Source organism: Panulirus ornatus, chromosome 44 (assembly GCF_036320965.1).
Source record: "Panulirus ornatus isolate Po-2019 chromosome 44, ASM3632096v1, whole genome shotgun sequence".
Taxonomy (NCBI): Eukaryota; Metazoa; Arthropoda; class Malacostraca; order Decapoda; family Palinuridae; genus Panulirus; species Panulirus ornatus.
Window position 1 is genome coordinate 3,178,426 of NC_092267.1, and position 13,341 is coordinate 3,191,766.

General features: G+C 39.2%; 1 protein-coding gene across 1 annotated transcript in view; it reads right to left on the reverse strand.

Moving 5' to 3' along the window:
- The window catches only part of LOC139762804 (uncharacterized), a 70,502-nt gene that overhangs the window by 34,726 nt on the left and 22,435 nt on the right, over positions 1-13,341 (reverse strand). The window contains exon 3 of the mRNA XM_071687957.1: positions 4,674-4,762. Within this exon, the coding sequence (XP_071544058.1) occupies positions 4,674-4,762 (89 nt within the window). The remainder of the gene's footprint in view (positions 1-4,673; positions 4,763-13,341) is intronic.

Genomic DNA, 13,341 nt, shown 5'->3' on the forward strand with positions numbered 1-13,341 from the left:
TGTATGTGTGTGTGTTTACTATTTGTGTGTTACGGGGAAAGAGCTTTTCACTGGTAATGTCCCATCACTTAACCTTGTATACATGTGCCACATCTTAACTCGTATGTGCACACACACACACACACACACACACACACACACACACACACACACACACACACACTTATACCTACACTTACCAATCACCTTTAGGATTCTCATAAACTTTGGGAGCAGTATTTACTGTCACCTCGAGAACGTAAAAGTTTGGTTACTTCAGCGAGTCTAACACAAACACACTAGACTTATCAACTTCCACAGATTTTGGTTACGGATTGAAAAACTTTGTCCAGTTATCTGTCTTGCAGTCGTTGGCATTGTAATGTTGGAAGGGACCACGAAAGTCCATCATAGACTTCGAAGCTTACGTTTAACATCCTGGGCAGGACGAGCCTCGAGCACAACGGTTACGATCCTTTGGTCTCAAGGCTTGGCCTTTGACTTGACCCTTAGAATATAGGTCAGAGGTCACGACGAAGGGTCCTTTCATCGTGTTTGAATGGATGAGCTTTACTCTAGACACCGAGTGGAAACGTGTGTCCTCGATAGAGTACTTTGGCCATCTAGGATTCAAAACTACCATTATAGAGCGAGACTGAGTACTTCGTAGTAGATCCTGATATGCATAAGTTCATGACTCGTACCCAAAAGATCTAGAAACATCTTCCAAAAACACCTAGAGGATCTACTGACCTTTTTTCGAGAGTTCTAGAGTCGGAATCTACATCTAGATATTTGATCTAGAAACCGTGACTTAGAAATGACACTTTGGGCCTCCAGATGGTACTTGGAAATTAAACTAGTGTTTACATCCCAGAGCTGGCGTCTGGAAATAGAGATAATATTGTGTAGCTGGAGCTTAATATCTTCAGTTGGCAACCTAAAATATACCTCTTGGACCCCAATACTAGCCACTTAAACCTAAAGCAGGTGACTCTTGGACTCCAATACTAGCCACTTAAACCTAAAGCAGGTGACTCTTGGACCCCAATACTAGCCACTTAAACCTAAAGCAGGTGACTCTTGGACCCCAATACTAGCTACTTAAACCTAAAGAAGGTGACTCTTGGACTCCAATACTAGCTACTTAAACCTAAAGCAGGTGACTCTCGGACTCCAATACTAGCCACTTAAACCTAAAGCAGGTGACTCTTGGACTCCAATACTAGCTACTTAAACCTAAAGCAGGTGACTCTTGAACCCCAATACTAGCCACTTAAACCTAAAGCAGGTGACTCTTGGACCCCAATACTAGCCACTTAAACCTAAAGCAGGTGACTCTTGGACCCCAATACTAGCCACTTAAACCTAAAGCAGGTGACTCTTGGACCCCAATACTAGCCACTTAAACCTAAAGCAGGTGACTCTTGGACCCCAATACTAGCCACTTAAACCTAAAGCAGGTGACTCTTGGACTCCAATACTAGCTACTTAAACCTAAAGCAGGTGACTCTTGGACCCCAATACTAGCCACTTAAACCTAAAGCAGGTGACTCTCGGACTCCAATACTAGCCACTTAAACCTAAAGCAGGTGACTCTTGGACTCCAATACTAGCTACTTAAACCTAAAGCAGGTGACTCTTGAACCCCAATACTAGCCACTTAAACCTAAAGCAGGTGACTCTTGGACTCCAATACTAGCCACTTAAACCTAAAGCAGGTGACTCTATTCTAAGACTGGTAATGGGTTCCTTCAAGTGGTACCTATGACTGGGAGCAAGCACCATGACCCAGAGGCAAGTGCCCGCCACTAAATCTCACATCGGTGTCCAAGAAGATTGGGTTTCCCAGAAAAAGAAAATGGGATAGAGTGGCACCACGATTATGAAAGTCGATGGTGGTGCTCGTTGTCGTGTACAGATGATGATGTTCTGGGAATAGGGATGGGATATATCTGGGGATGATCCATTTTGGTTTTGGGATTAGGGGTGGGATATATCTGGGAATGCCACATTTTGGTTCTGGGACTAGGGATGGGATATATATCCACATTTTGGTTTTGGGACTACGGATGGGATATATCTGGGGATGCCACATCTCACATATCAGTGTGGTAAAAGCTGCAAGGCATAGAGTTCATTCAAAGAGAATAACCTCCAAATTGTCACCAATTGTCATTTTGACTATAGAGACACAAATGATGAAAGTCGTGGACTTAAGAACAAAATACTTATCGAGTCTATTCTTAAGCGTAACAATGGTCTTGCTTTCAACAACTCCACCTAACAAATGTTAACAATCCTGTTGAAGGAAAAGTGCTTCGCTTGGTTCGAGGTAAATCGTTTCTCCACGAGTTTATATCCAATGCTACGAGAAGAATAAGAAGCATCAAGTCTGAGGTGATTTGAGAGATCAAGAATATCAAAACCTTTGATAGTTTTGAATAACTGTATCAAATCACCTCTTAACCTCTTTTCTAGGCTTAATGGACTGAAGTCGTGTAATCTCATCTCGCAGGATTTGTTTCTCAACCCAGGGATCATTTTGGTTGCTTGACGCTGTATCCTCTCCATTATATCTATGTCTTCTTTTAGGTAGGGTGACCGAAACTGACCACAACCTTCAAGATGTGGACGCACCAATGAATTGTAAGTGTAAGGATGATTTGTCTGGACTTGAATTCGAAGGCTCTACCAACGAAGCCAAGAGTTTTCTGTTTCGCTCTTTTAACTGCTTCTGCGCACTGCTTTCTAGGTTTTAGGTAACCATTTACCTATTGCAGTTCACCAGAACTCATACTGTAGCTTGCTTTTTCGTTTTTTTTTCGACCACTCTCAAAATCCATTTGCCACATATGAACCTAGTTCATCAGTGTGTCTATGTCAGTTTGAAGCCGTAGATGTTCAAGTTCATTATAGATTTATTACCCAGTTTTGTATCATGAACGGATTTTGATATTTTGCAATGCAGCCCATTATCAATGTCAGTATATATGAGAAAGAGAACCGGTCCTACGACTTACCCTTGTGGCACGCCACTTGTCACGTCTAACTATCCTGAGGCTTGACCATCAATCACTACTCTTTGTTTACGGCCATTGAACTAATTTCTTATTCGCTGACGTATAACCCCATCAACAACATGTGACTGTATTTTTGCTAGTGATCTTTGCTGCGGAAACTTATCTAAAGCTTTTTGAAAATCTAGATAGATAACATCAGCTGCTTCACTTTAGTCGCACATGCTGATTCTATCATAAAAGAAATCATTCTGAGAATCGTTTATCAAGTGTTGATCCTTTAAATGGTTTATAATTCTATCTCGAATGTCAGATTCCATAAGTTTTCCAGCTACAGACGTTCAGTTGATGGGACGATCATTTCTGGATTGTGACTTAATACCGTTTTTGAATATCGGTGTTACATTGGCAAACTTGCAATCATCTGGAACTTTTCCTGTAGCAAGTGACTTATCGAAGAGGGCAACCAAGAATTTAATTATCTCAACTTTCGCCTGTTTCATTGTTCTCGGGTAAAACTTATTTGGGCCAGCCATTTTATTCATCTTCATTCTGTTTATTGCTGAAAGTATGTTCTCGTTTTTATGTAAATTTCTTGAAGAACGTTGCCTTCTCTTACCAGTGAGACTGGATTCAGGACATGGGTTGTGTCTTCAATCGTAAAGTTGTAAAAACTGGCGCAAAAAGGTCATCCAATATTGTTGTTACGGTTTCGTTATCATGAATCAAGTCACTATTTTCCGTGATCAGTGGACCTATTGACTGGGTAATGACTCTCTTGATTCTAACATAACTGCAAAACTCCTTTGGGTTTCATTTGCAAATTTTGCAATACACGCTTCATATTAACGTTTACTTTGTTGTATAATGCTCTTAGTTCCTCTGTCTTATGATTATTGGATTCTCATAGTTTCTTATGAGCTACTGTCTTCGACAACAGACACATTTCATTTCACTATTCCACCACCTTGGTTCTGTTTTAGAAATACACCGTCCACTATGCATTGGTGCGTATGTTCCCTCTGCTGCTTTGAAGGTTTTTGTGAAGCTTTTCCAAGCTACGTTCATGTCATTTTCAATAACTATATCATCCCAGGTTTACCCTGTCAAGAGCAACACGATGATCATCAAAATATGCAAATCTAAATTCGGGTATTTTTTCGCGACTGTCATTTAGACCAACTCTACATACAGTGTTGAAAGCGACTCTTTTAAGGTCTGCTGATTATTTTTACTCGCAAAATCACTGCACTAGTGTCATGTGAGATTCATGTTTATCTTTAGGCTCTAATGATGATAGGGGAGAAAAAAATACTTCCCACGTATTCCCTGCGTGTCGTAGAAGGCGACTAAAAGGGGAGGGAGCAGGAGAAATGGAAATCCTCCTCTCTACTGTCTTTTTAATTTTCCAAAAGAAGGAACAGAGAAGGGGTCCAAGTGAGGGTATTCCCTCTTAGGCTCAGTCCTCTGTTCTTAACGCCACCTCGCTAACGCGGGAAATGGCGACTATCTATGAAGAAAAAATGAATATGTGTATATGTGTGTGTGTGTGTGTGTGTGTGTGTGTGTGTGTGTGTGTGTGTGTTTATTTACAATCATATTTACCTATGTGTTTCATATGTATCTGTATAACTGTAGTGTAGTTACGACTCGATCATATAGGCTGAATCTTACCGTAATTGGAGCAGGTTGGACCAGAGAAGCAAGGAAGACATTCACAGTTTCCTTCGGGATCACAGAAGCCATGATGACATTTTGCCAACCTGTGAAGAAGAACGTTCAAAGTGATTACCACCAAAGACCTCGTAAGAGAATGTCACATTTGGAAATGTGGAAATGGGCATTACAGGTTATGCCAAGTGTTGAGATGATGTGACTAACTTTGGATTTTCTGTTGTGGAGAGACAGCAGGAAATTCTACGATGACAGACAGAGCAGCACAGCTTTGATGTTTGAGATCAGTACTTCATGACTTACTAGATAATACGAGTAATAATATACGTGACTTTTTTTACAAATGTACAACAGTAATGGGTTTTTTTGACTGAATGGGGTGCCATAGTTAAGGATTGGGTTTTCTGACTGAATGGGTGCCATAGTTAAGGAATGGGTTTATTGATTGAATGGGGTGCCATAGTTAAGGAATGGGTTTTTTTGATTGAATGGGGTGCCATAGTTAAGGATTGGGTTTTTTGATTGAATGGGGAGCCATAGTTAAGGAATGGGTTTTTTGACTGAATGGGTGCCATAGTTAAGGAATGGGTTTTTTGATTGAATGGGGTGCCATAGTTAAGGAATGGGTTTTTTGATTGAATGGGGTGCCATAGTTAAGGAATGGGTTTTTTGATTGAATGGGGTGCCATAGTTAAGGAATGGGTTTTTTGATTGAATGGGGTGCCATAGTTAAGGATGATGTGATTGGAAATGGTACCATTAATCAGAATGATTATTCAAAGATGATGTGATTAAAGACTTACGTTAGAATATCTGTTTTAGATTTAGATAATCTACCATTCATAAATGTAGGTTTATGAATTAGTTCTTTTAAAGTTCCATAAACTATTTCGAGGGGAAAGAATAAGATATTTCGTCTTATCAGAGAAGTCTGTTTAGGTTTTCGTTCTGGGAAATCATTGTACCTCAACATGACTGTATGTTATTGTTCAACGATGATGTAAAGTTGTAAGTGGAGCAACACATGTTAAAATTTGTAACCTTTGGTCAAGAGATGCAGCGGACTGAGTTGAGTGAGGTGACTTTAATCTTACTGGAAAGCGATTTAATTTGTATCGTTCAGGTTTCTCTTTGTCGATATGTGTATGTTTTATAGAACCTTTTCTCTCCCTATATAACATATTCACATCGAAACTCTTATCAAAACGTAAAAACTAAGAATTATAATCAGAATCATATAATGTAGCGTATAGCATCCAACCATGACGCATGCGTGGGCTGCCTCGAGTCAATCTCACATAGGTTCTAATTCAAGTGGCAGTAGTGTATCCACAGTCAACCCAACTCTTCATCCTTCCATTGGGGATTGTCGATGAAATAGATCATCAAAGATACAAGTACTGAGGTCCTTAAAAGCACAGAGGTAGCAGTAAGACAAGGGATTATGAAGCCTCGCCTCACTGCTAACCTCTGTGCTTTTAAGGGCCTTCATTTCCACACATCTCCCTTACCCTTTCATTACTTACTCGATCAAACCACCAATAGTGTACATAACTTTTATTCTGTCTGTGGCGAGATGACTTCAGCATTATGGATGTATACCGCAAACCCCGACCATCAAGAAGGCCTAAAATCTTTCACAATCTGTAAGGAGGAGGTGGACTAGGAGAAGATTTGGGCCCCACACATATGCTGCAATGCTTGAGTAACAAACTTTCGCAGTTGACTGAGTTCCAAGAGGCGATCGATGTCTTCAGTCCAGCAAGGTATGGAGGGAGACGAGAGATCACGTCAGCGACTGTTTCTTCTTCACGGTGCCTCCTGTTGGCAAGGTATTTCCGAATATACCATCTTCTACGTCCACGTTACCGCACGGTGAAGCACTCATTGTTGTGGAACCCCCTTACTAATCATCAAAGGAATTAGAGGACGAACAGGATAACGAAATTTGAGACACATGTGAGCCATCATCATCAAGAGACCTTGACGTCGCAATAGTGGAAGCTCTTTAATGTAAATGTGAGAGCGTCTGTGTTTCGTACCCGCCAGAAAGATTTCTCTCCATTCTTTAAGATGGAAGGTATAACCTCGATGCTTTAGATATCATTAATAACCCTGGGGAATGCTGAATATTCATAGACTCTTCAAAGTCGAGTCTAAAACCTATTCTGCCACATGATGGCAACTTGTTGCCGTCAATTCCTGTTGGTCATAAGGTCCATAGGAAGGCATCATATAATAATATGATGAATCTTTTGAACTGCATAAACTACAAGATATAACAATGGCAGCTTTGTGGTGACTTGAAGGTTATTGCTATCTTGCTTGGACTGCAGAAGGGCTACACGAAGTTTTGGCTGCTTCCTGTGTGAATGGGAGAGTCAGGCAAAGATTTTCTATCACAACAAGAGAGCCTTGGCCTTCCCTAAAGCCTCTAGAACTCAGAACGTGAGGCACCTGCCGCTGGTAGAGTCCAACATCATTAATGCTACCTCTACTGCACGTCAAGCTGGGGGCCTCATGAACTACTTCATGAAGGCTATGGACGAAAATTATCAGACTATCTGTCTCCCAGGTCGACCAGATCCAGCTGTAAGGGGAAGGATGACGTTAGAAGTAAGACGAAAGAAGAGAAAATGACAAATGGTTCGGATGGCAAGTTTGGAACTGCCATTGCCATCTTTAATTCGCATTTGTAGATACGTTTTCTCTCCGTCAGGCAAGAAAACGGAACTTTTCTTCCTGAGATAACCTCTTAGAATCCATAGTTAAGTTAGTGGTAGAGATGGAAAATCACCCGGAAGAGAAATGATGAGAATATCATCCAACACAAGGATTGGCCTGAGTTACATCCCAACACTTAGTATAATGAGGTAATTGAAGCGGCTATTGTTGCCTTGTGGCTAGGCTTAAGATATCCCAACCCATAGTAATGGAAATTACTCTTCAAATTAAACCTGACTCGTGGAAACTTAATCGTTGGATTGTTTTAGCGTAGACTGTACAGCTCCGACTGTTTCCTTTTGTGAGAGCCAACCACGCAATCCAAGCGCAGGTTCGATCTCCTATCCTGTGATCTTTAATATCGTTAATTGTCTTTTATATTGTACTTTATCAAAAGGCTTTGCGAAAGTCCAATTATATAAACCAGAGGGTATTTTTCGAATCCCAATTATCATATATATGACTGAGGAATTAAATCAGATTCGGTGAATATGATCTTTTAATCTGGATACCATTTTAAAGGTTTTTTATTAATCTATTTTTTTTTTGTGGGAATTTAACGATTTTGTCTCTAGTTCCTGATTATAACACGACAGAGAGCCTAACTAAGGCTTACTGGGGTGATAGTTAGAAGCACATTTCCTATGACCATTTTCTGAAATTGGTGTTACGACAGCTGGTTTCCAGTCATGAGACACACATTCCCTTTCTGCAATAATCTGTTAAGTATTTTGGTTACCAAAAAAAGCCATTTGGATAAAGTCTTTCAATATTCTGAGGGAGATGTCGTGTGGACCAGTTGACGTGTTTGGATTTAGTTTGTCTAGATATTTAAGTACAACGTGACATTCAATATCTTTTAAGACAAATGCTATATTTTCGTTGGGAACTTGTATTATTAACGGTGAAGTGTTAGAGTGAAGTGGTAGGGTCAAGTTTTAAGAAGAAGCGTTACGGTGAAGAGTTCCGATGTCATGTTAATGGTTCGAATGGGGGGATAGTTATGGTAATGTGCTTGGAGGAAGGACATTGTAATGGTAAGGTGTTACAGTGTAATGGTAAAGTGTAATGTTAAAGTTTGACATTAAGGTGAGGTGCCAGAGTGTGCTTTTTAGGGTGTTAGGGTGTGATATCGAACAGGAGACTTATCAAAAACCTGTAAGACTCCCATTACCCCTATTAGCATAAAGAATGAAATGAAAACCTAATTTAGCAAAATCATTATTAGATTATGCACCACACTGGAATTACTGAAAATTGATAACTAATGATAATCATGAGTAACAAACATCCCACATAGACAAGGTCAACAAAATGTTTACGAGTTGGATTTATTACAAGTTACAAATCAGATGATCAAGTCTAAACAGCTAGGAATATGAAGTCATTTCCGCCAGCATCTCTTATTTCATAACTGGGTCACAGACCATCGTCACTGAGGGTGTTACAAATGTCTTTGGTTCGCTCGATTTCTTTGCAGACCATTTGTTTGGTTTCGTGCGTCAAATGTTTTATTAACCATTACATCAGAATTAAGTTTTAATATAGGAGAAAATCTATTGGTACTGATTGATATATGAAGATCCATATGGCTTTTGTAGTGACATGCAAATCTTGTTACGTATATCACGTTGGCTCAAAGAAGTTGCAAAGTAAGTCAAGTTATGTCTCGAGAAATCTTTTATGAATATGTAAGCCGAAATTGGGACGACGGAACCATCAGCATATTCTGGGTCAAGGCAAAAGAAAAAAAAAATATGTGGCATCGACACTAAGATGATATTGAGCCATGGAGAAAACGACTGGTGCGCTGGTAGCTGGGGGTAGTGATGATAATGGAGTTAGATAGTTATGATGTGGATTACTGATGGTGCGCATGACTGTTGTGTGACCGTTTTCCTGTGGCGATTATGTGGTGGTGTAGCTCGCGTTCCTATGATTGTAGATGAGGAGTGTGTGATGGATGATTGTGAGAGTATGTTTCTGTGGTGGATGGATTAAGAAGACGATGGATTAAGAAGACCTTGTGAGATGTTGTGTGTTTATATTGTAATGTGTTTGGGCATTCTTCTCAGAAAGTGCTTGTGTGGTGTGTGTGTGTGTGGTTATTGTATTTGTGTTTTTGAGTAGAAGCTGTGAGAGTGTACTTGTTTGGTGTGTTTGTGGTGTGTTTTTTTGTTTGTTGGGTTGTGTGGTTTGTTTTGGGGTTGTGTGTTGGTTGGGGTGGTGTTGGGGTTTGTTGTTGTTGTGGGGTTTTTGTGTTGGTTGGTGGTTTTGTTTTTTTGGTTTGTGTGTTTTGTTTGGGGGTGTTTTTTTTTTGTTGGTTGTGGTTGTTGTGGTGTGTGGGTGTGTTGTTTTTTTTGTGTTTTATTTTTGTGTTTGTTGTTTTTTTGTGTGTGTGGTTGGTTTGTTGTTGTTTTTTTTTTTTTTTTTGTGGGGGGTGTTTATGTGGGTGGGTTGGGGGGGTGGTTGATTGTTTGTGTTTTTGTTTGGGGGTTTTGGGTGGTGTGTGGGTGGGTGTTGTTGGTGTTGTTGGTGGTTTGTTGTGTGTGTTTGGGGTTGTTTTTGGTATGTTTGTTTTGTGTGATGTGTGTTTGTTTTTTTTTGGTGTGTGTTGTGTGGGTATTGTTTGTTTGTGTTTTTTGTTGTTTTGGGTGGGTGGGTGGGGGTGTGTTTTGGTGGTTTTGTTGTGTATGTTGTGTTTTTGGTTTGTGGTTGTTGTTGGGTGTTTGTTGTGGTTGTTGTATTGTGTGTGTTTTGGGGTGGGGATGTTGTTTGTTATTTTTTTTGTTTGTTTTTTGGTTGTTTTTTTTTATTTGTTGTGTTTTGTGTGTTTTTTGGTTGTGTTGTGTTGTGTGTGGTTTTTTGTTTGTGTTTGTGTTGTTGTTTGTTTTGTGAGTGTTGGGGGTTGGGGGGGGGTGTGTGTTTTTTGTTGGGGTTTTTATTTTTTTGTTGTGGGGGTGGTTGTTGTTGTGTGGTTTGTGGGTTGTTTTTGGTTGGGGTTTTTTTTTTGTTGGGTTTTGTTTATTGTTGTTTTGTTGTGTGGGGTATTTTGTGTTTTGGGTGTGTTGGTTTGTGGGGTGGTGGTGGTGGGTTTTGGTGTTTTGTTTTTATTTTTTTTTGTTTTGTTTGTGGGTGTTTTGATGGGTTTTGTGGTGTTTGTTTGTTGTTTTTTTTATGTTTTTTGTTTTTTGTTTTTTTTTTTGTGTTGTTTTTTGTTTTTGTATGTTTTGTGTGTTGGGTGTTTGTTTTATTTGTGTATGGGTTGTTTGTCTGTTTTGTTTTGGTTTTTGGTGTGGTTTTTTTTTTTTTTTATTTTTTGGTTTTGTGGGGTTTGGTTTGTTGTTGTGTGTTGTTTGTGTTTTTTTTGTTTTTTGTTGTTTTTGTGTGTATTTGTATGTGTGTTTTGTGGTTTTTTGTGTTTGTTGGGTTTTGTTTTGTTTTTTTTGTTTTGTGTGTTTTGTTTGTGTTGGGGTGTGTTTTTGTAGTGTTAGTGGTGGGTTTTTGTGGGTGGTGTGAGGGTTTTTTTTGTTGTTGTTGCGTTGGTTTTTGTTTGTGTTGTGTGTGTGTTGTTTTGTTGTTTATGGGGTGTGTTTTTTTATTTTGTTGTTTTTGTTTGTTTGTTGGTTTTTTTTTGTTTGTGTGTTTTTTGTTTTTATTGTTTTTGTTTTGTTTTTTTTTATTTTTTTTTTGTTTTTGTTTTGTTTTGTGTGTTGGGGTTTGGTTTTTTTTGTTTTTGTTTATTTGTTGGTTTGGGTGGTATGTTGTTGGTGTTTGTGTGTTTTGGGTTTTTTTTGTTTTTGTTTTTTTGTTTTGTTGTTGTGTGGTTTTTTTGATTTTTTTGGTGTTGGTGTTGTTTTTTTTTTTTTTTGTTTTTTGTTAGTTTTGTTTTTTTTTTTTTGCTTTGTTGTTTGTTGTTTTGGTTTTTTGTTTGTTTGGTTTTTGTTTTTGTGTGTTTTTTTTGTTTGTTTTTTTTGTTGATTTTTTGTTTTTTGTTTTTAGTTTTGTTTTTTTTTTTTGGGTTTTATTGTGTGGGGTTGGGGTTGGGTTATGTTGGTTTTTTTGTATTGTGTTTTTTGTTTAGTTTTTTGTTTTGTGTTTGGGTGGTTTGTTTGGTGGGTATTTTGTTGTTTTGTATGTTGTTTTGTGTGTGTTGTTTGTGGTGTTGTTGTTGTTGTAGTGTTTGGGTTGTGGGTTTGTTTGTTTTGTGTTGTGTGGGGTTTTTGTGGTTTAATTTGTTTATGGATGGGGTTGTTAGGGAGGTGAATGCAAGAGTTTTGGAAAGAGGGACAAGTATGAAGTCTGTTGTGGATGAGAGAGCTTGGGAAGTGAGTCAGTTGTTGTTCGCTGATGATACAGCGCTGGTGGCTGATTCATGTGAGAAACTGCAGAAGCTGGTGACTGAGTTTGGTATAGTGTGTGAAAGAAGAAAGTTAAGAGTAAATGTGAATAAGAAGCAAGGTAATTAGGTACAGTAGGTTGAGGTCAAGTCAATTGGGAGGTAAGTTTGAATGGAGAAAAACTGGAGGAAGTAAAGTGTTTTAGATATCTGGGAGTGGATCTGGCAGCGGATGGAACCATGGAAGCGGAAGTGGATCATAGGGTGGGGGAGGGGGCGAAAATTCTGGGGGCCTTGAAGAATGTGTGGAAGTCGAGAACATTATCTCGGAAAGCAAAAATGGGTATGTTTGAAGGAATAGTGGTTCCAACAATGTTGTATGGTTGCGAGGCGTGGGCTATGGATAGAGTTGTGCGCAGGAGGATGGATGTGCTGGAAATGAGATGTTTGAGGACAATGTGTGGTGTGAGGTGGTTTGATCGAGTGAGTAACGTACGGGTAAGAGAGATGTGTGGAAATAAAAAGAGCGTGGTTGAGAGAGCAGAAGAGGGTGTTTTGAAGTGGTTTGGGCACATGGAGAGAATGAGTGAGGAAAGATTGACCAAGAGGATATATGTGTCGGAGGTGGAGGGAACGAGGAGAAGAGGGAGACCAAATTGGAGGTGGAAAGATGGAGTGAAAAAGATTTTGTGTGATCGGGGCCTGAACATGCAGGAGGGTGAAAGGAGGGCAAGGAATAGAGTGAATTGGAGCGATGTGGTATACCGGGGTTGACGTGCTGTCAGTGGCTTGAATCAAGGCATGTGAAGCGTCTGGGGTAAACCATGGAAAGCTGTGTAGGTATGTATATTTGCGTGTGTGGACGTATGTATATACATGTGTATGGGGTGGGGGGGGTTGGGCCATTTCTTTCGTCTGTTTCCTTGCGCTACCTCGCAAACGCGGGAGACAGCGACAAAGTATGATAATAAAAATAATAATATATATATATATATATATATATATATATATATATATATATATATATATATATATATATATATATCCTTCAATAAAAATAATTCAGCGTGACCAGCGTCTGCAATATATGTTCTCTGTCCAGACACATTCAACATGATAATTTTCTCTGGATATTCTACCAGCAGTTAACTCATTATTTTGCCGGGTAATCAGACTTACGCATCATGTTTATTGAATAACTGAGTGTAGCAAGTTCATTTATCGTAGGTGTATACTTTAGTTGTATATATCAACACTCTACGTGTATGTATGTACCGTCAAGGATAGGGAACTTATGCATTCTGCTGGTTTTCTCTTATTCGGAACCCCGAAGTTAAAACAAGCCAATTTGTTAAATTCTAGTATATTCATTTTTTATGCCGTTCTAAATTGAATTGCATATCTTAACTTGGCAGCAGAATGTTCGCACGAGAGATCGTGTTAGTTTAACATACGTATGAGAAAAGTTAAAGTAAAATCCCTCTTCCCTTTGTCATGGAGAAAGCATTATCTGTTGATGTAATGTTATTCCGTGGACTGGGACAGTATCTCTCGCGGGATGAAAGAAGAGAAATATGGTGAATGCTGAGAAATGTCTACTAGGTG